Raw genomic sequence first — 25,921 nt, forward strand, 5'->3', positions numbered from 1 at the left:
TTAATGACCTTCAAAATAGGAAAAAATTTAATTGAAGGGTATGGGAACCTCTCTCCTAGAGTAGGACTTTAAAGGTTACCAAAACATTTCTGAACAATGTGTTGAATAGACAAGACTAAAATTGTGGGTGAGTTTCCTGAAAAGAATTCCTGACAAGCTTATTTATTACAAAGCCCTTGATGTCTCTGAGCGTAAGTGGAAAAAAAAAAAAAAAAAGACAAGTGTTTCCAATATGGATGTGGCTTTGTGCATTAATTTGTTATCTTTGAGAAGGAAAAGAAAAAAAAAAGCCAAATCAGAATCCTGGGTCATCATGCCCCAAGCCGAGCCCTCGGGATTGAGTTTCCAGGGTAGTTTTATTTTCCCTAGGTTTTTTAAGGTTATCGATTCTTCTTGTGGGTAAGCCTTGTAACCAGTTTGTAAGAATAACAGTTTCTTGTGGGAATGAAACAGACAAACAGGCAGCAGAAAAATGTGTTCTGGGCATTTTTCAGGTTTGCTCTCTGTGGCCCTTTAGGCTTAGCTGATTTGATCTAGGTCCCTGCTTGGGACAGGGTTCCTGTTTCCAACATCTGGGCCTGAGCTCCTCTGAAAGGGCCAAGAACTTGCAGAGAGTCATACTTTGTAGCTTCAGGGAAGAGGAGATCTTTCAGATTGTCACTCTTCCATAGGGCTTACCATCCCCTTCCTGAGAATCACTGCTGGGCTTCAATTTAAATATTCAAACCAGACAAGTGATTCCCCTCCCAGGCAGAAAAGCCAGCATGTTCCTTGAATTAGAGAACAATGACAACAACAGTAATAATTTAGTAATATTCTATTATTTTCTGTTACTATATATAATAAAACAATAACGTCAGTACAGCTGACATTTATTCAGCACAAGGTGGTAAAACCCTTTTCTAGGTTAACACCGGCCTCTCTCAACCCTGTGCCTCTTCGTGCTACCTGTGCTTTTAAACAAATGGGAGCCATGATATCCTCTGTGTTAAGAAATCCTTAGATCTCGGTGACTCAGCAAAACTGACTGGGCACCGATGTGTTTTTTGTTTTTTGGTTTTTTTTTTTTGCGGTACGCGGGCCTCTCACTGCTGGGGCCTCTCCCGTTGCGGAGCACAGGCTCCGGACGCGCAGGCTCAGCGGCCATGGCTCACGGGCCCAGCCGCACCGCGGCACGTGGGATCCTCCCGGACCGGGGCACGAACCCGCGTCCCCCGCATCGGCAGGCGAACTCTCAACCATTGCGCCACCAGGGAAGCCCCGATGTGATTTTAAATGGTGATTATCCTTCCAGCCTCCCAGCATTCACCAAGATTCCTAGTTCCAATCCCACCATCTAACACAGGTGTCCTCCTGCCTGGCTTCTGCACAAGAACCCAAAGCCCCAATGTGCTAGACCAAGGCCAAGGGAAAGTGAGATTTACACCTTCTTTGGGACTATAGCGCTAGTGAATACTTACATATTTATTCATTTTTAATAGTTGTAATTTTTTTTTTTGCGCTCTTACAATGGGAACTATTCAGCACTTTACATGTACTTTCTTGTTCCACTCTTACAACAACTGTGTGAGGTAGATTAATTTTATCACCCCATTTTCCATGTCAGGAAACTGAGGGTTGGGATGGCTAACTGATTTTCCAAGGGCACACAGCTGGTGAGCCGTGGAACACTTTAGGATTCTGTTCCTTTGGCCATTGGAGAAACTCTTTATGTTACTAACAGGCTTCCCTTTCCGTAATTAGTATGTCAGATCTGAATTTAAAAGACTAGATACAAGGGCTTTCCTGGTGGCGCAGTGGTTGAGAGTCCGCCTGCCGATGCGGGGGACGCGGGTTCGTGCCCCGGTCCGGGAGGATCCCACGTGCCGCGGCGCGGCTGGGCCCGTGAGCCATGGCCGCTGAGCCTGCGCGTCCAGAGCCTGTACTCTGCAACGGGAGAGGCCACAGCAGTGAGAGGCCCGCGTACCACACACACAAAAAAAGACTAGACACATGATGGATGGACAACTTTACACACACACACACACACACACGCCCCCGGTCCCCAGCCTTTGCCTGCCGAGCTCCTGTCCCCACCTGTCGCTGGCATTTCTTTTAGCACACACAATCAGGGGCTGGGAGTGGACATGGCTCCAGGCTCTGAGAGTGTTTGGGGCATTACACCTCCCTCAGGGCCACAAGGGAGCATGAACTAATTGTATGAACAAGTGGCATCTGAAATTTATTCAATTTTACATGAACGCTGTGTTGTTTATGAATGAACCTAACTGGGGAAATGGAGACTAGGATCCCAACTGTTTAACAAACAGACCCTTCCCTTGGGTTTGCCAAGCTCTGGCAAACTAACAAGGCACTTGGGTTCATGTTCACTGCTATCCATCAGCTACCCCATGGGAGTCTTGAGAGTTCTTATTCTAGGTTATCATCCAGGAGGACTTGGGTAGAGGTCCTACATTATCCTTCCATTAAACTGGATGCATCTGCCTGGAGTCGGAAAGAGAGAGGTCTTCCCAGGGTCCTGGAATCCCCGTGTTTGGCTCCAGAAGGGGTAGGGATTGGAGGGGTCTCTATTCTTTGCAGCTCAGGGGTGCCTGGGTTGGTATACTTTTTAACCTGCTCAGAATATAAACTATGAAACCAGCTGCACATTTCTGCAAAACAGGCTGGGGAAATGGTCACTGGCAAAGCCCACTGGGGTCCCCGGGATAAATAAGATGGAATCTAGGGTGATAAGATAAAGTCTACCATTAGTCTCTTGCTATCTGAAATTGTCTGGTGTCCTCTGTTTCCAAGAGGTTAGACTGTTCACTCAGGGATGCGAAAAGTCAGGGTGGACGCCTGGGACAATCAAGCACGCCTAAAAGCAGCTGGGGAGAAGTCCTGCTCTTCCGCCCGGGGTTAGGATGCCGCCCCAAATCAGCAGAAAGCAGTTACAGACAATGGACCTGTGCCCTCAAGAATGAGAAGCAGGGCTTCCCTGGTGGCGCAGTGGTTGAGAGTCCGCCTGCCGATGCACGTGACACGGGTTCGTGCCCCGGTCCGGGAAGATCCCACATGCCGTGGAGTGGATGGGCCCGTGAGCCATGGCCGCTGAGCCTGCGCGTCCGGAGCCTGTGCTCCGCAACGGGAGAGGCCACAACAGTGAGAGGCCCGCGTACCGCAAAAAAAAAAAGAATAAGGAGTAGGACAAAAGACAGAGGAGGGACCTGTCACCGGCTAAAGCCCATTAACCATTACCAGGAAATAAAAATAGAGTTTGGGTAATAAAATAAAGCCTAACCTTTTTTCTTTTTCTTGGTGCTTAGTCTGGTTGCTGTTGCTTATAGGGGGCCGCGTGCAGAGGCCTCTCACCCGGCGCTTCACACCAGAGCTCCTGGTGCAAAACGGGTGCGCCCAGCACCTCAGCTCCGGGGCGTGACGCGCAGCACTGCTATTCAAGATGGCGGCGGCGGCAGCCGGCTGTGCGCAGAGACGCTGCCCCAGGCGCTGAGATCTGGAGCCCTGAACTGCGCCTGCGCCTGCGCCTGTGCCCCACCCCACCCTAGAACCCCACCCCCTCCCAGCTGATAGGATCCCTATAAAGCAGCCCCAGCCCGCCCACGGCGCGTCGGGGGAGCGCTTGGACTCTCGAGCCGGAGTCCGCACCTTTCCCTTCTCTGTTCAAAGAACAGAGTTCCCTTTGCTTCTAAATCGACCTCAGCCTCATTCTGTTGGTTCAGAGGACACGGGGCAGTAAGATCCTTGTTGGGGGCTGACTTGGGAGGGTCGGTAACAAAACCATGTAGTAAACGAAATTAGTCAACTCGAGCCAACTTGGTAAATAACATATATTTCATTTCACGAGAAGGAGGACAGGGACCTGCTCTTGAGAAACAAACCAAAAAAGCAGGGCTAAAAGACCTTGAAACCATTCGGAGGCGTTCCTGCTCCAGCAGTAATGGCGCCTGGGCCATGCTGGTTTCAAGTTCCTCCTTGCTACATAAATGGCCAAAGGAAATATTATCCAAGAGTTCCACATCAAAGGCTAAATGGCAGGCTGATTTTCCCTTTAATCTGTCCAATAACCAAATGAGGATTAGACAATGTACATGTTTAGGAAGAGGACTTCATGCCTTTCCAGACTGGACTTCCCTGCATTCTCATTCCCAGCTGGTCCCCACTGAGGAGTGGTTGTTGTGTAAAACATTCAGGGTGGCACAGACAGTCAGGCCAGAGCTTGGAGGTCTTGTAATCACCCTATAGAATGTTGGAACAATGTACTGAATATACACAACCAAAACCTGGGGAACAGCTGGAGCTGCGTTCACTGCCTTACTCCCAGCTGGCTTGAGGAGTTCAGATGAGGTCCACCTTTGGGAAAGGAGGCCTCCTGGAAACCACAGGAAACCCATCCTAAAGAGTCAGGTTCTACATGATGGCCTCAACATTGGATGAGAAATGACGGATTCTGATGTCCTATGGACTGAGCAGCAAAGCAACATTTTGTTCGTACTTTTTGTAGTTGTTTAGAGTTGTATGTGTGCAGCATGACGTCTCAGACCAACGGAAGAGATACATCATCCATGATGTTGTTTAATCTTCACACAACGTTGTGAGGTAGGCAGGGCAGGAATGATCATCTGGATCCTACAGAGGAGGAATTGGAAGCCCATGGAAGTTAAGTGACTTACGCAAAGACACACAACTTGCAAATGGCCAATAAGGGACTTCAGGTGAGGACTTCTGATCACTTCCCTGACCCTCTGATGCTTTTCACTCTGCGATGTTGCTAATCGGCTATTTCTGTGTGCAAAGTTGTCACTCTGGATTACCAAGAGGACCTGGAAAAGGTCCTACATTATCCTTCCATAAATTGAATGTATGTGCCTGGCAAGGAGTTACAGCGAGATAGCAAAGAAAACTACCAACTCTTAGCTCTGAGTTGCCATATGAGACCATGAGCTTCACGAGGGCAGTGGCCATACCTGGCCCGCTCTGTATCCCAGCACCTGTGCCAGCATCTGGCATAGTAAACATTTGTGGAGGTGGGGAAGGGGAGAGGATGGGAGGGAGGAAGCGAGGTTAATTTCTCAGGATCACTGGCCTGCGGTGTTGGCTCTTCTCTCACTAGATTATCAGATTCCCCTAAGATGAGTGATGATAGGACTTTGTAGAATGTGTATTTTCTGGTCTCATTTTGGCTGCATTCGTTTCTCACCGTTGTTTTGTTTTTTCCTTTACTCTTGCTTTTAATTCATGTCATTTTGTTGTTTTCATTTTTTCTGTTATACTTTAAGCATTGTTGTTGCTGACTAAATATTTCTGGGACATTCGTCAACCAAAAACAAAAACAAAACAAACAAAAAAACCCTAGAAAAGTGAATAGCTATATAAACACATGTAAGTAACAATGGGCATTTCTGTTCTATTTGTGCCCCTCCCCCTGCCAAGAATGCAGCCCATGTGACATTAACAAATTCTGTGGGGAGATTTTTTTTCCCAGCAGTCTTGCTATCCCTCCTCTTCACACCTTTCCAAATTCTCCTCACTCTTTAACATCTATTACATGGACAGTTTCCTCCTCCCTGACCTCAGCTAAATACAGCTCTAGTTTCTTCTAACTGAATGTAGCATGTGCTACTTGTGAGCTCTGAGGAGCTCTGAGGCTGGCAGGAGCATGGGGCAGGGCAGTGCCATGGAACTCTCTGGCCAACCCCCATCTGACCAAGTTAACAGCATGTGGTACCTGCTCCTGCTGGTCCATCCCCTATCACAAAAGCATGCCTTGGCCTCCCTCACCTCTGTGCCTCTGCAGGTTACTCCTTTGAGCAGGAATGCCTTCTTCTTGCTCCCTTGCCTATTGAAATTACATTCCTTCCTCAAGCCTTGTTCAAAACCCACCTCTTCCATTAACTTGTCTCTGACTGTCCTCTTTTCTTGGGTGCCTTCCTGTTTTAACGACACACTCCAGTAGAGTCACTGTTCCTTTCTGTTCTTTACTCCCTACATTGCAATATTTTTGTCTTTTATTATCTAAAATGTCATTAAAAAGAACGACACTGTCAATATGAATGCACTGAGGGTGTTTCGGAGAAAAAGGTACAATGAAAATCTCAGGGGTTAACAAAAAGACTGTAATTATGTAGTGCTGATGACAAATCACCAATTGGTGTCTCTGTGTTGGTTTCATTAATGACACCTAAAATGCCATCTCTCTTCATTTTCCTTTATGTCAGCATCATAAATGGATGAGGTCTGAGGGACTTTATGCTTTGAAGAACTATCAAATTATGCCTTACCTTATTCCGGATTCCTGCTATCTATAACATCTACTTGGCACCTAACAAAGGACTTTTACATGATTACTCTGTGTCCACCTTGTTCTCATTTTCTCTCCGATGCCCGAAATATTGAACACGAGGTAAATTTGCAGAAAGCCTACAGCCTTTGTTTCAGAGCTCACCCCATGCCCCAGGGACGGCATTCTCCGACGCCCAGTTTATTCCTCTGAGGAACAAGATACCAGCAGTCAGAGCAAGGAATCCCAGTCCAGAGCAACATGTCTCTCCCCGGGTCTCACTTCCTTTGTGTCTAAGTCATCAGTTTTTGTTTTTGCTTCACTTGACCAGGACTTGGGTGGGGAAGCACAGTTGGAAGGAGGGGATGTGCAGGTCTAAAGGGTGGAAACCGCTCTCCAAAAGCACAACCCTGAGAACACACAGAAAGCAAACAAGCTCTGGCTGGTCCTATAGTCACCATTTACAGCTTCCTTTCTACAGCTGCAAAAATATTACATCAGGTTGTCAGTTTTTGACTTTGTTCCACTTCGGTAAATAAAAATAAAGCTACCGATAAATGCCATTAGCAAATGTGAGCTCTCATCACGTGGTCCATGTTTGTGAGAACAGGCCTGAAGACTCCTCTACATGTTAGCTTTCACAGAGGCTCCTTTGGATGAAAATTGTCATTTCATATGTTTCATACATGGTTATATTTGTTTGCCATACAGAACTGTATGTATGCCTGGATTTTAAACAGTGTCAGAAATAAGGGTCTTGTTTACCTTATGGCAAGAATACCCTCCAAATTCTGCTCAGTAGCCAGAGGCAGCAACATACCTGAAAAGCCCAGCAGCTGAGAGAAGGACCTAGATGGACTCAGTATGACACAAAGACACTGATAAACACAGCCAAATGATCCCGAGGAGTACACAATATAAATGCTTTATTGCTAGCACAGAGGTTTCTTTTTAAGTAAATTAAAAGAAATAAATCTTCATTTTCACATTCTATATTGCAGTTCAAAGGTAACTAGCTGGTTAATGGATATGTTCACTGGGACACAGGCTATAAGAGGAGAGCACGACATTCACACGAAAGAACTCAGAAATGTGGCATCTCTCAAGGCATCTGGCCGCTGTCCTTTGTCAATAACAGCAAGGAGAGGTTTCTTTAAAACATCATGAATAGTCAAGGGTTATAAATAGAAAACCGGTATGGTTAGAAAGCAGAAAACCATTAAATACAGAAGGCTATATATGTGTTACCCATATTTCATATATTCTAGGTTATGTTTGGTACTTTTAAATAAATGATCTTCATCTAGGTTAGAGAATGAATTGGATTTGGCAGCTAGAAAGAGGGAAAAAGGAAAGGAAGCTGACACTGCCCATGTCAGAGATGAAGCCTTCAGTGGAAAGCAGAAGAGGAACGCGTGGCTGGAGGAAAGGGAGCCAGCCTGCTTTGTGCTTCCCCCTTGGGAGGCCAAGAGCAAGAGTGGTATGTGGACGAGCCACGGGCGTGACAAGTGGAGATCTGGTGCAGTGTGGCAATCGTGGCACACTGAAACTCTACAAATGGAGAAGGAAACCTCTGAGCCTGGCCAGATTTTCCAAGGTTACTGCCAGTTGATCTAGGGCATGGGAAGCTGAAGTAACACCCACAGCACTGGGACTGGGAGGTGGCGTGCACTGGGGACGGGGACAGGGGCGGTGGGGGGGGGCAGGGTGGAAGAAGCTATAGATTCCAACTGCAGAGATAATTCATTTAGTATGAATTGTCAGCAGTATTGGAAATGGAATTGTTTCTACAAGGCACCCAGCATTACCTTTTTACAAACTCTGAAGCCTGCTCAGATCAATTTTTGGTTGATTTTAAAGACAAGCTTTGGAAAAGATCAATCCATGAAAAACAATCCACCCCGACTTATTCCAGAATACTCAAGAAGGAATAAATGCACAGATGCGTGCGCGCACGCGCACACACACACATGTCCCTCTCTCTTACCCCCTCAAACCATGCAGTGATGAGCTCCGAGGCTGTGAACTACACATAATGATCTCTGGAGCTCCATCTCCTGATCTTTCACCCATGTTATATATGGATGTAAGAAAGCCAGACTGGGTCAGGAATATCCCAAGTTCTTTCTCCTTAGTACATCTGCAGAGTACCAGCTCCTGGCATTTTCAGTCTGGTCTGGCTCTAACTAAAACCATTTCATGTTTTGCTTTGAAGAAATGGATGACATGAAACGGTAATTTGGCTGCAAAACCTTGGAAAATTGTTCCCGGCCCAAACATCTGCCCCAGATGAGCTCAGCTGAGATCTCCTTGGAGGAGCGGGAGGGGTGCCTGAGCAGGGAGAGCCTGGAAGGGGGAAATGAAGACAATGGAAAGGCTACCTTTGCTCAGAAGCAAAGTCCTTTGTGACAGAAGGCATCAAATAATACAGCTCCCTCATTCAGCCCCTCACCCCAGAAAGAAATACTGGGTATGCCCCACAGCTACTCCTCGTGCCTTTATCCCACTTTCCCCAATATTTGGTACTGTTAAGGTGATCCCTCACAGGGTGCCAAGAAACCACGCCCAAGTGGTTTGCTTTCTTTACACAGCGAATGGCCTGGCCTACCTGCTGTCATTCAAATCGTTAAGTAAGGACTGAGTATCAAGTTTGGATTCCTGAGAGCTGGGCCCCACAGGGAAAGCAGAGGGGGAGTCGTGCAGGCTGGCCTTCACCTTCCTTCTTGGCCATCTTAAGAGTTCTTCTGGGGGATCTTTACTGTCACAGTCTTAACTTCGGAGTACTCTCGCAAACCAAGTTCTCCCCTGAAAAACAGAAACGGGCTGTATCAGGTACCAGAGGCCCAGGCAGCCCAACATGGGCTTTCCTCTTCAAAAACCCTGTTCCAACCACTGGCCACCCAGGATGTGCCCGTGCTCTAATGCCTCTCCTAGAGACCCAGTCCACTTTACCTGAAAGAAAACCACGAGGGTCCTCTCGGCTTGATGTTCTACATTCCTTCTCACTGGTCCTTTGGTTTAATAAGCAGCAACAATACCCAAAGGCCCACCACGGAAGAGTACAGATCACACGCAATGCCTTAAAGACAGAACCCTGAACAAATACCATCTGCGGCCTCCACAGAGTCAGGGGAAAGAGGAAATCAAAACAACTGACGGGAAAGGAATTGGGAAGTGTGAGTCAGCTGTCTCCCGAGACTTGCCCTCGGCCACTTCTCCTCCTGGCTTGTGGCACCCTCTGGGGCCTTGATCAGGGACCAAGGATTTCTGTCATCTGGCAAACGAACGTTTATTGCACTGTTACTACGGGGCAGCACCGTGCTGGGCCGGGTGCAGGAGAAACCAGATAATCGGCCCCGGCCTCTGAAGGGCCTGTAGGTGGCCGGGCCTGAGAGGGGGGAGCGGGAGCCAGGTCACCTGCCTCGGCGGCCCCAGGAGAAACAGCCCCTCTGACCACTGCTCGAAGGGCACTGGTGCGTGGAAAAGCCTCACTGCTACGGTGCTCCTTTCCTTCACTTCTCTTCTCTAGTTCCTTCTTATTCCTACCTCTCTTTAATTGCCTTTCTTTCTTTTCTCGATTTCATTGTCACATCAAGCATGTTCTCTTAATTTTTTTCTGCAAAATACTTGACATTTTCTTCTTCTTTTCTTTTCAAAGTCACTCTTCTGTGAAGCTTCTCCTCAAGTTCTCAGCAGAAGGAGTGCCCCTCCTCCTCTGTGTTCAGAGCACCTTGTACCCACCTCTACCACAGTCCTGTCATACCAGGAGGGAGGGCGGGGGCTGCTCCAGCGTCTCTGTCTCCCCCACCAACCTGCATCTTCCTGATCTTGCTTTCTGTCCTCCCCCAAACCTAGCGTGCGGCCCACAGCATCAGGCTGAAAGAAGGCACCTGATAACTGGGGGAGGGAGGAAGGGGGGGCAGGCTTCTTCCTAGCCCCTATTCCCCAGTTCCACCCTGCTGACTGACCATCTCTGCCAGAAGAAAACATGAAAGAATGCTTAGAGATATATTTGAATAAGAAAGGATTAAGACAGGCCGTTTTTAAAAAGTCTTATATAAGAGGTACAAAGTTACTGCAACTGGGCTTTACAGTGAAGACCCGCTGTAAAGGGTTCATTCTGCTTCCCTGGCCCGACACAGAGCTGCCCTTGCTGTGCCAGCAGTTCCTCTGAGCGCCAGGGCACCTGAGTGGTCGCGCCCCCCTCCTCCCCCACAGCCCCCAGAACATCAGCGACTCAGGCAGCATGCTGCTCTCTCGTCTGCACTGGCCATTCTGCTTGCAGGAATGGGAAGGATAAACTTGGGATTGCCCCACTCAGTACGTGGCTCCCTCACCGGCTCTGTCCAGGCTGTCTCTTTATTACCAGCTCAGCTCTGGCTCTCGCTGGACTTTCTCCTGCCCTTGGGCAACTGTGCATGTGTCTCTTCATCATGGACATCATCTGCCTCCTGTCTGAAGTGTGGCTACTCCCTTCTTGTTCCCTCGCTTGTGCACGCACTTGGGGCAGACCCTGAACCACTTTCCTCCCACTCAGATCTCTAACTAGGTTGTGAGAGATGTAAGAAAGTCTACAGAGCTAGAAACCTTGCTTTCAAGTGTGACTGCCGGATCCCAAATCTCTGGGTGCTCAAAGCAACGGAAAATTCTGCTGGACTGGAGGTGCTCCTCTCTCGGGTCCCAGGCGGCCATGTGCTGCATGGCCGGCACACAGCCTGCTCCGAGATGGAGGAGTGGACTCACATCTGCCATGAAAGGAAATACTGCCCATGGGCCCAGGCCTCAAGGAAAGCCAATGAGAGGTCTCAGGGCAGCGCATGGAGGGGAACACTGAGGGTGGGGGTCGGCAGACAGGAGTGCCAACTCGGCTCTGCAGTAACTGGCTGTGTGACTCCAGCTGACTCTCTCCCTCCTCTTGGCACCCAGTCGTCTCTCTGACGTCAGTTCCTGAACCTTAATATACACATATGACCCATGAAGCTTGCTTAATCTGTAGGTTCCTGACCATCCCCCACCGAAGATTCTGCTCCAGTAGGTCTGGGGAGGAGCCCAGGAGACCGTGAGATGGGTGGCTATTGGACCCACTCTTTGAGCAACACTGCTGTAAGGTCTCTGAATCCAATCCCTGACATTTAGATTCTTCAACTATTTCGCCATCTCATTCCAGGGTTTTTCTCTCAAATCTACTTAAATTTTTCTCAGTCCAGTTAAAGTCTGTGGCACATAGTTCCATAGTTAAGGAAGAAGTCCACTACTGCACAAAAGGCAGACGTATTGTTATTGACATGCCCCAATCTCTTTGTATAGTCACCTTTCCAGGTGGGCCATGTGTCAGGGCACAGCACGTTTAGAAGCCTGTATTCCTGCTTCTTGGCCAGACTAGGTTATATTCCCAAAGATGAACCAAACTCGGCATACGTAAAGATAAGGTAAGATGTTAGATTTTGGTGTCTCTCAGCCAGCCATTTTAGGAAGTCACTCAGACTCATGCATAAAACAAATAGAGATTTCTGCTTAGGGTGTATATTTCCCTGCCCTTTTCTTTGACTTACAGCAGTATTTCTCAGAGCAGCATCCCCAGACCACCTGCACGAGAATCATTCCAGAAGCTTGTTAAAAATGCAGGTCCTGGGCCCTAGCCCAGATCTACTAAATCAGAATCTCTGAGAGTGGATCGCCAGATAGGCAGGGTTAGAAAGCCCCTCTCCCAGCCTGCAGGTGACTTTCTGTGCATACGCATGCTGTGCACACACACACACTGACTCAGAGCATCCGAACTATACTTCTCATCTTCAAAGCGTGTGTCCTTAGTTTTTTAAATGCTGAGGTTCACAGCTTTCTTTCCATCCCCTAGGTTTGTGATACATATTTTATAGCTTGGGCTCTATGACCCCTTGTCTCAGGAGAGCTTAAATGAGACGGAAAAGGATGGGAAGGCTGAAATAGATGGAATTAGCTGGACAAGCCAGAACTGAGAGAAACTCAGCCCAAGTCTCTGACTCTGAGAATTAGAGGCCAGCCCATCAGATAACCTGTAGAGGGCAGCCCTCTCCATAGCTCTCTGTGGGGTAGCACTCAGGGGCTCCAACAGCCTTCTTTGGAGCTCGTTTCCAGAAAGTGCTACTTCCCTTCTCTGTTCCTCTTAGAGGTGGGCAAGGAGATGTCAGGGACCAAAGCTGCATGGAGCCTGCAGGCCATGAGATAAACAGTTCTGTCCAGGTGGAAGGCTAAGCAGAGTTTCCAGGACTGTATTAAATGAGAAGAAGAATGGGGAACCAGGACAGGGCAGGTTTTTTTATCTGAAGCATTTCCTACCACTCCAGGTCATTTAAGGAAGAGAAAACACGTTTTGGGGGCAAACAGGAACAAAGACTCATATAATTTAGATAAGACGAAGTGAGTCTCATCAAAGAGCACTGTTTCCTAATTATTTTTTTTTTTTTCTTTTTTTTTTGCGGTATGTGGGCCTCTCACTGCTGTGGCCTCTCCCGTTGCGGAGCACAGGCTCCGGACGCGCAGGCCCAGCGGCCACGGCTCACGGGCCCAGCCGCTCCGCGGCATATGGGATCCTCCCAGACCGGGGCACGAACCCGTATCCCCTGCATCGGCAGGCGGACTCTCAACCACTGCGCCACCAGGGAGGCCCCCTAATTATTTTTTAACTGCACTGGGAAGGCCAAATCACTACTGTGCCCATGAGATGAGTCGAGAAAGGCCACTGTTCTGTGTGGTTCTGACACAGCCAAACTGTCTCTTGGACCTTCTTTCTAGGCGAGGGCGATGTTTCTGACAGGAAGAGACTGCGCCTGAACAATGTCCCAAGCCCCTATCCTGGTAGGAGGCTTGCCTGTGATGAGAGTCCAGGGCTAGCCTGAGATAAGAAACCATCAACCAGCAATTATTTATTTCAAGTGTATTTTATGCCCATGATACACCCTGTTAATGATCTGTAATAGTCAATGTGAGCAGCATTCCCAGAGCCGGCGATGGCCCCAACATTTCATTGACCGGGAGAGCACAAACACAGGGGCAGGAAATGAAAGAAGTTGAATGCATCTTCAAAAGTGGAAGCAGAAAGTTAAGGCCATGTGCAAGTTAAGAAGAGATACTTAGAGTACATGAAGACTTTATAAAAGCTGAAGGAATACTAATAACTTAGCAAATAGGATCCAGACTGGGTATGGGTTCTGGCTATAAAGCAAGTGGGAGGTACTGAAGGCCAGAAGCAAAGGTTCAAGCAAGAACAGTTTCTCCCTTTCTTAATACATTTATTAAGAAAAAGAAGGACTGCCTACATAACAGTCATCTACTTGATCTATAATGATGATAGTAGCTCACATTTTCTGAAGGTTTGCCAGATACCTTGATGGATGTTTGGCATACATGATTCTAACATTTAATCCTAACAGCAACTCTGTAGGGTAAGTACTATCTATAATTATTCCCATTTTATAGATGAGGAAACTGAGGCTCAGTGAGATTAAATAGTTTGTCCAAGGCTGCACAGGTATTAAGCAGTAGAGCCAGTGTACATATCTGTGCAGTGTGATGCTAGAAACCCTGCTCTTAGCCTCAAAGCTATATCTACTTCATGGTTTAATGGCTCGGGACTAGAGATTACCAGCTACAGTATCTGAAGATGTAAATCCCCTGTGCTAGTCATGGGTTCACTGCACTTCCCCCCCAAACACCATACTTATTTCTCCCACAATGCCTTTGCTAACTCTTCCCCCACTGCTATCCTGTTTTGCCCACCAACCATGAAAAACTATTCCTCTCTCTTCATCTACTCAAATGTTCCTCTCCTTTAAAGGCCAATTCAAATCCCTATAAAAGATCACATATAAAGGTTCCCTGGACTTCTCCACCTCACAACGATCTCTATCACCCCTGAATTCCTCTACCACTCCACAGGCTTTTCTGGAATTCTTTTGATTCTTTCAGTGTTGCATATTTCATTTATCCAACACAATTTTAAGTAATTTAATGAGCTGCACCTTCCCCTACAGACCAAGCATCATGCTTTGCACAAAGTATGTATGTGCTCAATACTTTTTAGCAGATTGATTGTGAACTAAGCATTTGTTCAAAAAAGTATGCATTCAGTAATGCCAGAGGGAACAGGCATGGAAGATGTTTCCTCTTATGAGTCACAGGATTTAGAAAACATGGATCTAGCTCCTTTCGAAATGAGGGAAAATGAAAGTTTTGGGGGATGAGGGGAGATGTCAGCTTAGAAAGACCCTAGCTACCATTCATTCTCTGAAAGCAATTCTAAAAATCCATTCATATATGAAGTTGCAAATGCAATCCCTCTAGTTTTTCTCTGCCACAGTCCCATTTTTCAGGTCCTCAGCATCACAAGAGGGCAGCCCAGCTCTGATTCTGACCCGGAAGAGTCCTTATACCTGGTTCCCATGCTTCCTTGGCCAGAGGTCACGGAAACTAAGCCACTAAAATTTAGGTTCAAAGCTCAGATCTGCCACTTACTGGCTGTGAGACTTGGGCAAGCTACTTAACCACTCCAACACTTAGTTCTTCATCTGAACCATCTGTAAGATAAAGATAAATATATCTATCCCATAGAATCACTGTGAAAAGCAAATGAGACAATGTTAGGTAAGAAGGCAGAATAAAGCCATATGCAGAGCAGGCATTTAATTAATACCTATTATTGTTATTGCAAAATCCTTGTAATGGGTCATCTTCCTGTAATCTCTGCCAAAACATCCTCTATACACCAAGGATGTTGGCCGTAAGAACTCTGGTATCCCCTCAGCTCTCACAGTATGCCCTTTAAAAACCCTTTGAGATTGGGTTTAAAGCAACCTCTCCACTTGTATCTTCAGCAAGTCTCCTCCATGCATCCTGTGCCCTAGGCTCTGCAGCCCCAGACTCAAAGATCCTATAGGCACTGAGCAGGTGACAGTGAGTGAATCGGGTATGTGTAAAACTAACACAACCAATATTCAGTTCCCAGAAGCAGGCATGATGGGGAATAGGGAAAACTGCAGAGCTCACAGCTGCAGCAATTTTGCTTTGGGGGAATGAAAATAAGCAAGAAATCTAGATTTTTATGGAAAGTCTCCTCATTTTGAATGTCAGGTAAAAAGGTTTTTAAATGTTATAAGGGAAAAAAACCCAAAACATTTCTCTAAGCCAGATTTGTCCCTGGGTGGGCAGTTGGTGACCTCTGTTTTAAACATGCCGAACTCTGTTTTGTGTCCGGACTATTCTGTATTTGCTATGCCTTCATGCCTTTGTTCTTGCTATTCCCTCTACCTAGAATGCCTGCTCCTAAGAAACTGAAATGTTATTTCCTCTGTGAAGTCTTCTGTGACCTCATCAGGCAAAATTAATGGATTTTTCCTCTGTACTTAACAAGATATTTGACATACTTGCATAATAGCACCTATTACATGGAATTATCGGTACATGAGTTTTTCTCCATTCCCACTTAAGGTAAGGGTTTTATTGTGTTTTATTCATCTTTGTAATGTGTGCTTTGCTTATACATTTATGTTTTCAACCAAGTGTTTGTTTAGTGAATGGATGAGAGTAAGAGAATTCACTGATGCTGTGAGTGCCCCTCTATGCTGCTATTCGCAACCCTGTTTCTCTTCAGGCACCAGCAACTTTGGACACTTACATTTCTCTCCCATTTCCAGACATCTTGAATCCCCCAAAGGGACTCTGGGCATTTAAGGCATTGTAACAATTGATCCTGAAAGAAGAAAACATGGTACTGTTAGTGTGTATTCTGCTTACACAGAAACAATCCCACTGGCATGATATTTCTTTTATAAGTTCTATTTTTTAATTCCTTTTTCCCCACATGAAAATTTTATAATTTAAGATTTACTTTGATTTCCTGACCTAGCCAATAGGAAGTGTTCCTTCTCAGGGTGAAGTCTTCGGTCTCCCCCATCCTTCCAGAGCATATGCTTTTATTTCACGCAGGCTCTGGAGAATTACAAGCCCCCTCCCACCCTCATGGAATGTGTTATGGCCAGAACGAGACTGACTCTGGTCTTACCAAACAGTCCCAGCTTGCATTGCAGAAGACACCGTGAGGGCCTTGTTGATGTCATTAGTAAAGACAGCTGCTACAAGTCCAAAGTCTGAGTTATTGGCTCTTTCAATAACTTCATCCATGGTCTTAAACCTCAAAATTTCCTGAACGGGGCCAAAGATCTGCAATAAAATAGGTTGACCCAATATGGTTGCTTCGCCATCCTTTCACCTGTTTTCTATGTTTCAAGGCAAGTTTATTCTGCCTTCATCATTTAAATGATGTTTAAGTTTAGCAGAACATACCTGTAAAAATATCCCAAGCTTTCCCAGAATACGATTACATAAGTCTACCCTTAGAGTTAACTCCTCTGCCCCCAACCCTGCCTGGCAACACTTGATTCCACAGTGTGTTCTAAAGCTGTGTTCTCCATGATCCCCCAGGCACTGCTCCAGAACTGAGAACTACCGCTCTGAAGAGTTGGCTGATCTGCAACTGGTCCTCTCCTGCAGAAGCGTAAGGATGCTTGGGTGCTTTCTATTTCCTGATTAACAGCCTAATGACCCATATTTGGGGGAACTGAACTGTTGACAATGTATCACTGAGACCAGTGATTGGCTTTTACGATGGTTCTGTTGGCTAGTAACAATTGAGATCATAAAGCACATCACCTGGCCTCCATCTAGCTTGCTTGCCTCTTTGTCTAACTTCTTTCTTGAAACTGGGGATTTTCATAGCCATGTTTATTGCTATTGTACAATGTATATAAAATACAAAGAACTAAACCTCTAATATTGTCTACTAGAAATGCCCTGGAAACCATCCCAAGGAAGATGTGGCTGCTGTTAAAATCTATGTGATACCTCCTCCTTGGCAATCCGCATGTCGTCAGTGACGTTGGAAAACACCGTGGGCTCGATGAAAAACCCCTTTCGGCCCAGCCCTTTGCCTCCACACTCCAGCTTGGCACCTTCGGCCACACCACTCTGGATGAGTTCCAGGATCCTGTTGTACTGTTTCTTATCAATCTACAGAAGAAAGTGCCTGATGACTCCAAGTAAAATCTTCTATGAAAATGGAAATAAGCATGTGCTCAAGAATCTCTCTGATTTGTGATTTTTGGCCAAAGCTTCATTATACCTAGTCAAATCATATGGAACTGCTGTTAATTAACCATTTTTGACCTATGAAAAAGGGTAATTTTGTATGGTTCAACCTAATACAACAAGAATTCCAGTGAATGCACTGCTCTGATGATACTGCCAAATCATAAGTACCAGTTCAAGATTTAAGCAATATTTCTAAATGATGGAGATACTGGCTAATTGATTATTCACTGTTTACATAAGTAAAAATTAACCTAATAAACAAATGAATATTGGGGTATATTTTTATGGAACTACTGTTACACCATCAGAGGAAAGGATTAAGTTTAAAGAGTGAGAGCTAGCGTCCTAGTCCATAAAATAAGGTCATTCTCGCCCCCCGCAAGCCCCCAAGTTATAGACTTATCCCTCAATTATTATGGTAAATAAAAAAAAAACCTACATTCACCTGAGTTTGAATTGCTGTTACAACTTCAATCTTCTCTCAAATGGCCCCAAAACTACGGAGATGTTGCTTCTTATCAGGAAAACCCATGCTCTAGTGATCCAGATGAGATCTGGTCTACATATTCCTTTAAAAATTATCAGTTCAAAACCAGAGTTCCAACGGGAAATATACCTTGATGACCATGGAGAACCTGCAGAGCTCAAGAGTGCAGCCGGCAGGGACCTTTGTGGCCTTCCTCATCCACCACAGTGCATGAAGCATTCAGAGTAAGAGAGAACCATATGGCAGAAGAGAGCAGACAGCTCTCCATTCCCTACACAATTACAAACTGCAAGTGGTCATCCCAGAGTAGGTCAGGTTGGTGGAGAGAATCCTTGGCAGCTGGTGAAAGTATAAATGGGTTTCTGGGAATGAGAGATAACTGCCCTCCTTGACTGTGGCACCTGTGGGGATGTCTTGAGTCCAGCAGTTAAGGACTGGGACTGGGTTCTAGTCAAGATCCATCTTGCCATGCCTGGGTCCTTTTTTGGAGCTGAGAGACTCCAACCTACCCCCAAAGTTCAAGATATCCTTAAGGCAATCCTAATCTCTTGGTTTTTCAAGGATAAAATTTAGAAACAGAAAGAGAAGCACAAGACGTAAGCAAGCAATGCCTCACTGGCTACATTTCCAGCCATGAAGACAGATGAGGAAGAAGAGTAAGGAGTCAGCAGAAAAAGGATGATGATGCTTTGTTGGGTTCCACCAGAGTGTCTGGTTTCTTTTTTTTTGTTGTTGTTGTTGTTGTTGCGGTACGCGGGCCTCTCACTGCTGTGGCCTCTCCCGCTATGGAGCACAGGCTCCGGACGCGCAGGCTCAGCGGCCATGGCTCACGGGCCCAGCCGCTCTGCGGCATGCGGGATCCTCCTGGACCAGGGCATGAACCCGTGTCCCCTGCATCGGCAGGCGGACTCTCAATCACTGCGCCACCAGGGAAGCCCCAGAGTGTCTGGTTTCTGTGTTCATCAGAGATTAAGTAAAGAAAGGGCATGTCCAGGACATGGAAGCAACCTAAGTGTCCATCGACAGATGAATGGATAAAGAAGATGTGGCACATATATACAACGGAATATTACTCAGCCATAAAAGGATATGAAATTGAGTTATTTGTAGTGAGGTGGATGGACCTAGAGTCCGTAATACAGAGTGAAGTAAGTCAGAAAGAGAAAAACAAATATGGTATGCTAACACATATATATGGGATCTAAAAAAAAAAAAAAGGTTCTGAAGAACCCAGGGGAAGGACAGGAATAAAGACGCAGACATAGAGAATGGACTTGAGGACACGGGGAGGGGGAAGGGTAAGCTGGGACGAAGTGAGAGAGTGGCATGGACTTATATACACTACCAAATGTAAAACAGATAGCTAGTGGGAAGCAGCCGCATAGCACAGGGAGATCAGCTCGGTGCTTTGTGACCACCTAGAGGGGTGGGATAGGGAGGGTGGGAGGGAGACACAAGAGGGAGGGGATATGGGGATATATGTATATGTATAGCTGATTCACTTTGTTATACAGCAGAAACTAACACACCATTGTAAAGCAATTATACTCCAATAAAGATGTTAAAAAAAAAGAAAAGAATGGGCATGTCTATGATTTCTCTACCTGGGGTCCCTGCTCGGTGGTGGGGTCAAAGGGGCTGCCCACTATGCGCCTCTTAGCCCGCTCCACGCTTCTTCTCACAAACTCTTCATAGATGGACTCCTCCACAAAGATGCGAGATCCTGCAGTGCAGCACTGGCCTTGGTTGAAGAACACACCCTGGTGAGCCTGCTCCACGGCATAGTCCACTACAAGAGGAAACAGCCATGCTCTCAACACTGCTTTGCCTGTGGAGGGGCCTAAGGGACCGACCCTCTTCCCTCCCCAAAGTCCCAGGTGTAATGTCATGCTCACCACAGAGCAGAACCGTGAGCAGCCCAGTGAAAAGCACTGGATTGAGAACACAACTTGGTTCTAGTTCTAACCAGACCCTGACGTTATTGGCTGTGTTAACTTGGACGTCATCACTTCTTGGAATCCCTTTCTTCTGTAAAAAGAGGGATTAGACCACGTTATCTATAACAGGAGTCTCAAACGCCAATAACCAAAGGGGCTGGGCAGATAACAGTAAAGCAATGTGACAGAGACTCAGAAGGAAAGTACTAAATTTGGCTGTTGCTATGCATAAACATAGCCCAGGGTTGCCAGATTTCCAGTTTTAAGAAAAAACGGAAATCAATATTTTGTGTAATACTTAGAAGTAAACATAGCCATACCTTGCACTTGGCCTATAGACTGCCAATTTGCAATCCCTAATCTATAGGACCTTGCAGCTATACTTTTAATTAGTATTTTGGCAAATTAAACTGTAACAGCAATGATCGTCTTTGAAGACGCTAAATTTCCTCTATATTTACATGGAATTGTATAGTAGCATATGGTAACTCGTTTTCATCTCATGTGAAAATAAGAGACACTAAATAATACTCAATATAGTATTAATAAATCTGGTGTCTGCTAGTTGCTAAATGACTCACTGACTGAAAGAATCAATGTACTGTCAGTGGAGTGCCTACACCTTAATAGGAATTTAGGTACAGAATTCTGATCCTCTTGACAACTAGTATAAAGCTGAAGCTGAACTCCTTGCAAATTCCAAGCTGCGGCTGAAATTCAGGCAATCTGCTTTCTGTTCTCTGATCTCTCTAGTAGTGAAATTGAGGAAGCAGTGCTGTCTGGCAGGATGTAAAGAAGAAAAAGGATGCCTGAAAGAGGTTTTGTAATTTCATTCCCTGGAAAGTTCTTCCAAACATGAGGAGCACACCCGTGCAGAGTGGACTAGAGAGCATCTTGCCTGGAGACATGAGGTTTCTAGGTTATAACTCTAGGCCTCTGTATAGTCCTACTGCCAGGGTGTAATCACCTCCAATTTAGGTCTATTCATACCGAACTGACCATAGTGTGTTGTCATCCTGACTAAAAGCCATGGGGGTGACAGAAAGGGGTGGGGATGGCTACAGAGAAGGGGGTGTGGGTTTGGGACAACGTTGGCAGAGCTAGTGAACTAAAAATTTTTAATGATCTACAAAGCCACCAGGCATATATGAGACGTTTCAGGTTTCTTGAATCTAGGCAGAGGTTACATTTCCAGTGTTCAGAGGCTTAGACCACTGCCCTTTCCACTATACAATACCGACCAGGCCTTCACCTCTTCTACCCTATTTTACAACAACACAGAGTCAAAATGGCTTATTATGTCTAGAAAACAAACTCTATCTGATTGTCAACTGATAAGTGGTCTTTACCAATATTATTTTCTCCTTAAAAGGAAGGGTCTAGATTTTTCTCCTTGAATGCCACTTAGCTTCAGAGACCTTTTTCTTAGTGTCTTGTTGAAAGTGGAGATAATAAAAGTGAGCACTGCAGGCCAGTGTGCCAGGGCATGTAAGAGATCTGTGGTTGACTTACAATCAGCATCTGCAAAAATAATATTGGGACTTTTCCCTCCAAGTTCCAGAGTTACTCGTTTCAAATTACTTCTTCCAGCTGCTTCTTGGATAAGCTTTCCAACCTGAAAGAAGGGAAATGGAGAAAGGTTTTGTGCACCTTGCAGTTGAGACCATCAGTGGCCAGAGTCAGCTGTGGGCAACAGTGGGACAAAGCAGTAATGGATCCTGCAGGGCAAAGCACCCACCGGATACACAGGAACGAATCTGTGGTCAACTTGTGTGCACAAGATATAAGTCAGTTGGGATGCAGTTTAATGTCTGTTCTGAAGTGAGTTGGAAGACTGCTTTAGTATCATGATGGAAGGAGCAAGGAAAAGGGAGTTAAACCTGGAATCTTAATCACTGAAAGATTTCTCTAAAAGACAACTGGCAAGCAAAATGTAACTAGAGATTTTCCATCACTGCATTGTGGCTTTTAGCTTTGGACTCTGGCCTCCAGAAAAAAGCCAACTGGCTCCACTTGAAAGACATGATGAGTGTAAAACAAACTCTTTAAGTGCCTCCAAAAATGCCAGGTATGACTTTAATCACATGGTCCAAATATATATACTGATGTGATACCTTTGCTTCTGCCTAGGGCTATAGTAAAAGGATTCCAGAAAGCTGAGGATCTGTCTTTATTTGTGCAATGCCTATTTATCTAGAATCCAAGCAAGTAGAGGCTGAGTTTGAAGAAAGCATTTCCCATTGTGTAGACTCACAATGCTAATAAAATTGAAAGCGTCAAGATGGAAACACGGATGCAGCACCTAGAGCCCCCTTTCAAGGTAGAACGCACTGCCTCAGTGACAAGGAATGCTGTCAGCTCCTTCAGAGTCACCTCAGCTGAAAAGAGCTTCCTTGCCCAAGGGGATGCCCTCCTTCAGGTGTCCCACATCCACCACCTGATGGTGGCCGTGGTACCACCAGGCAGCTCTGAGAGACCACGTCTGCTCCACCACAGCCAGGTGCTTGGCTGAGGCCATCAGGCCTGCACTGCAGCTCGACTTCCCGTTGTGTCAACTGCCCTTCGGCTGGGATCCCTAATAAATAACCTGCATGGCAAACTCCATCTCAGAAACCCCTTCCAGGGCACCTGGCCTGTGACAGGGTGCTGCCCTATTGGAGGGCAGAGGTCACTCTACGGAAAGTGCTGGGCCACCGTATAGCTCTTATAGGCAGTTTGCCCTTGTTGAGATGAAGACTGCTACTTGTGCCTGGAATCCTACTAAAAATAAAGTATTTTAAAAGGCTGGGGAAGAAAAATGCTAATATATGCTGGACCCCTCTGGTCCCTGCCTGCGATCCTCAGGAAGGATGGGTAACTCCTCAAGCAGTGTAGTAGAGCAGTGGTTAAGAGAAAAGGCTCTGGAGCCTGGATTTTTTTTTTTTACTGATTATATCACTTAACGACTGTTTGACCTTGGGAAATTTTTTATCTTCTCTGAGCCTCCATCCCCTCCTCTGTAAATGGAGCTAAAAACAGTATCCACCTCAGAACTTAGGTGTCCTGAGGATGAAGTGATTTAGGGTCGATGGCCCTCAGAACCCAGACTGGCATGCAGTAAGCGCCTGCACAAGTTAGCCGCGTGCAGGTATGAGAGGCCAGGGCCCCTTCTTCCACGCTGGGCGCAGAGAAATGGAGGTGCTTGTAGGGGGCAGAACCTTCCAAAGCAGGTCTCCTCCCAGGGCCCCTCCACTCTCTGTGCATGTCAATTACCTCAGGAAAACCCCGAGGAAGCCCTCTGACTTGCCACCAGTCTCCAGTATTGCTCATTAGCTGGGCTAAATGCTTTACATGTTTTTATTGTTACTCTACCTTGTGCCAAAACATTTTTAGAAAATATACTCTCATTCTGAGGAAATCTAACTTTGGTGAAAAAATAGTGATATCTCTGAAAGAGGTAAAATTAGAGTCTCTTAGATGCAGAACACTGTTACTCATCAAAGCTTTAAGAAACACCAACATCTGGCCCCAAGGATTAATGGGCAGACATCAGTCCACAGCCAGACGGCCCTTCCCCACCGGGCCGGCTTGTCTCTCTTCAACCTCAAGGTAAACCCCCTAGGAAGATGGGCTAATAAAGGCCCCGTTCTCAGGCAAACATGCTCTCCTGCAAGAGGAAAGTATGGATACACAAAGGAAGGGAGAATCTGGCCCTCCATCCTGGCAAGAGAACAGCAGTCAGGTGAGATTAGGACTGAAGCCTGAGACCCTAGCAGAGGGGAACCCACACGAGGGCAGCAGGGCAGTAGCACCATGGGGCGTCCCTGAGGAGGCTGTCGCCTGCAGCTGCCTGTTCTGAGCAGTTCTACTGTGCTTGTCTCTCTCTGCCCTGAGGAATCCATATCAACGGAAGGGGACTCATTTCAAAGTCCAGGAAGATAAAGAGACAAGTGCTTTCTCAAAGAAGATAATCACTGGACGTCATGAACATTATTATTAATTATATTTTAAAAACTAGCATTTATTGAGTTGGGTTATATCAGACATTTACATGTATTCATGCATTTAAGCCTCTCAAAAACCCTACCAAGTAGGTATTATCTCATTTTAAAGAATATTAAACTCAGGTTAGAAGTCAATGGGTGTTACCAGGTTACCCGGCAGTTACTCGCAGAGTCTGTTGGACTCTGTGCAGGTTGACTCCAGGGCCCAAGTGTGGATCACTTCCTCTCCTTCCCGTAACCTCCTCCCAGCACTCTGCCTTCCCTTCTATATTTACTGAGCACCTAATGCATGCCACATACCACCAAAACCTTATCCCTGAACTCCAAATTAATTTAAAAGTGAGGAGGAATATCACTTTTTATAGACACAAATAATGATCACAGTTCATCAGTTACAAAAGGTATATTCTGCCTTCAGCCTGACATTTGAAAAACAAACAAAAGGAGAAATCACAGATTTTACACATAGGAAAATGCTGAACAAATGTGTGCAGTTGGTGAAGAGACTGCCGACTCACTAGCGTTACATTTCTGTTAGGTCTGCTCTCTGACGTTCATCAACGTGCTCTATGGGTTGATATTTGTTGCACTAGGAATGTTGTCCAATGATTAGTATTTTCATGGCTACAGTAACTATACAAAAATCTTGCTCAGTCTATGGTCATCAGAGAAGAATACCTAAAGAATAATTTTTTCCTGCGTCAATGCTTTGCCATTTTTTCCTTAGAAACCAAATTCGTGCTAAACACCGAAAGGCAAATCTCAGATGAATAATGATTTTCCTTTTCATCTTTGGAAGAAGGTCAAGTTGCAGCCCAACCTCCAGAAAGAACTGGATGTGTTACGCTACAGGAGAACCACTTCCATCTGGAGTGGCCTCAGGACAGGATACTCTGAAAAACCCCAGTTGTTCACCAATCCCCTTCATTCAACACTTACTCCTGGTTCTCCTACTATGTGCCAAGTGCAATGCTAGGCACAGTTCCTTATCCACAAGGGGCTCACAGCTAAGGGGATTCCCATGTAAACCTAATAGGTGTTCAATAAGTACAGAAAAATCTGGGCCTGACTTAATATTAGATCTGAACAGTGAAATTATGGTTGTGCAGCATTTTGTTATAACCCAGAGTCAGGCTCCTCTGGGCCGCACCCACAGAAGTGGGCTAGGTGTAAAAATCTTCATTAATTGCGTGATTGGGTACATCTGCCTTCCCATAATACTCTCAGTTTGCAGGTCAGACTCTCTTTGGAGAACATATTACTACTCATGAATTTTCCCTGTGAGTGGAATGAGGTTATGTGACCCTGAAGGGAGGCACTCCTCACTGTCATTACCATAAGGGGGAAAGAGACAATAGGAAGAATAGATGCAACTCCAAAGCAGGGAATTCTTAACAGGAAAGAGTAATGTTTAAAAATAAAGAGTTCACGTGAGAGCCAACTCTTACAAAATATGACAGGTCCTGTGCAAACCAACCTAAAATATTACTTGTACAAATCCCATGCAAAGGTTTCCAAAGTTAAAATCTATGGGGTAGGAAAGTCCAGGAAAGAATGAAGTACAGACATCAAACAAAGGCCTGGGATTAAGTGACCCATCTTAGATAGAAAAGTAGTAAGTTCCACAGGGATATGTATGTGCTATGCCAGTCATATTTATACACGACTACAAGGTGGGAGCATGAGGTGAGATAAATGAGGCTGCCAGGATGCACAGGTCTTCTGAGTGGTTCAAGTCAAGTCAACAGGGGTGGACTTCATAACACCAAGCCCTATTCTGATAAATAGGCAACCTGTGAGATAAAACAGAGAAATACACAGTTTGAGAAATTAAATCTTGTATGTGAACACAGATTAAATAGAATAAAGGCACAGAGAACAAATTTTGACCAAGTTCATCGTTATCTTTTTTTTCAAATCAGAAAAGATTTCACAATATACTCTTATTATACATCCTGTCCTATCTCTGACCACCTAGCTAATTATAATCATAACCAGGTTTATGGACGACAGTTTGGCCCACAGGAGTGAGAAGACCTAGTTACTATAAGCTCTGGCTTGGCCTCTAACTAACCTTTAATTTGGGGAAGGCACTTCACCTCCTTGGGCCTCAGTT

At 45.7% G+C, this 25,921-nt stretch overlaps 1 protein-coding gene across 1 annotated transcript in view; it reads right to left on the reverse strand.

Annotated features, from left to right (window-relative positions):
- Positions 1-7,186: 7,186 nt before the first annotated feature.
- ALDH1A2 (aldehyde dehydrogenase 1 family member A2) overlaps positions 7,187-25,921 on the reverse strand; it is a 98,846-nt gene continuing 80,111 nt past the window's right edge. The window contains exons 8-13 of the mRNA XM_082618376.1: positions 21,335-21,437; positions 19,490-19,674; positions 17,153-17,317; positions 16,314-16,471; positions 15,927-16,001; positions 7,187-9,082 (exon numbers count right to left, since the gene is read on the reverse strand). Of these exons, the coding sequence (XP_082474502.1) occupies positions 9,010-9,082; positions 15,927-16,001; positions 16,314-16,471; positions 17,153-17,317; positions 19,490-19,674; positions 21,335-21,437 (759 nt within the window). The 3' untranslated portion in view covers positions 7,187-9,009. The remainder of the gene's footprint in view (positions 9,083-15,926; positions 16,002-16,313; positions 16,472-17,152; positions 17,318-19,489; positions 19,675-21,334; positions 21,438-25,921) is intronic.

This window comes from Mesoplodon mirus (genome assembly GCF_964341445.2).
Source record: "Mesoplodon mirus genome assembly, chromosome: 4".
Taxonomy (NCBI): domain Eukaryota; kingdom Metazoa; phylum Chordata; class Mammalia; order Artiodactyla; family Ziphiidae; genus Mesoplodon; species Mesoplodon mirus.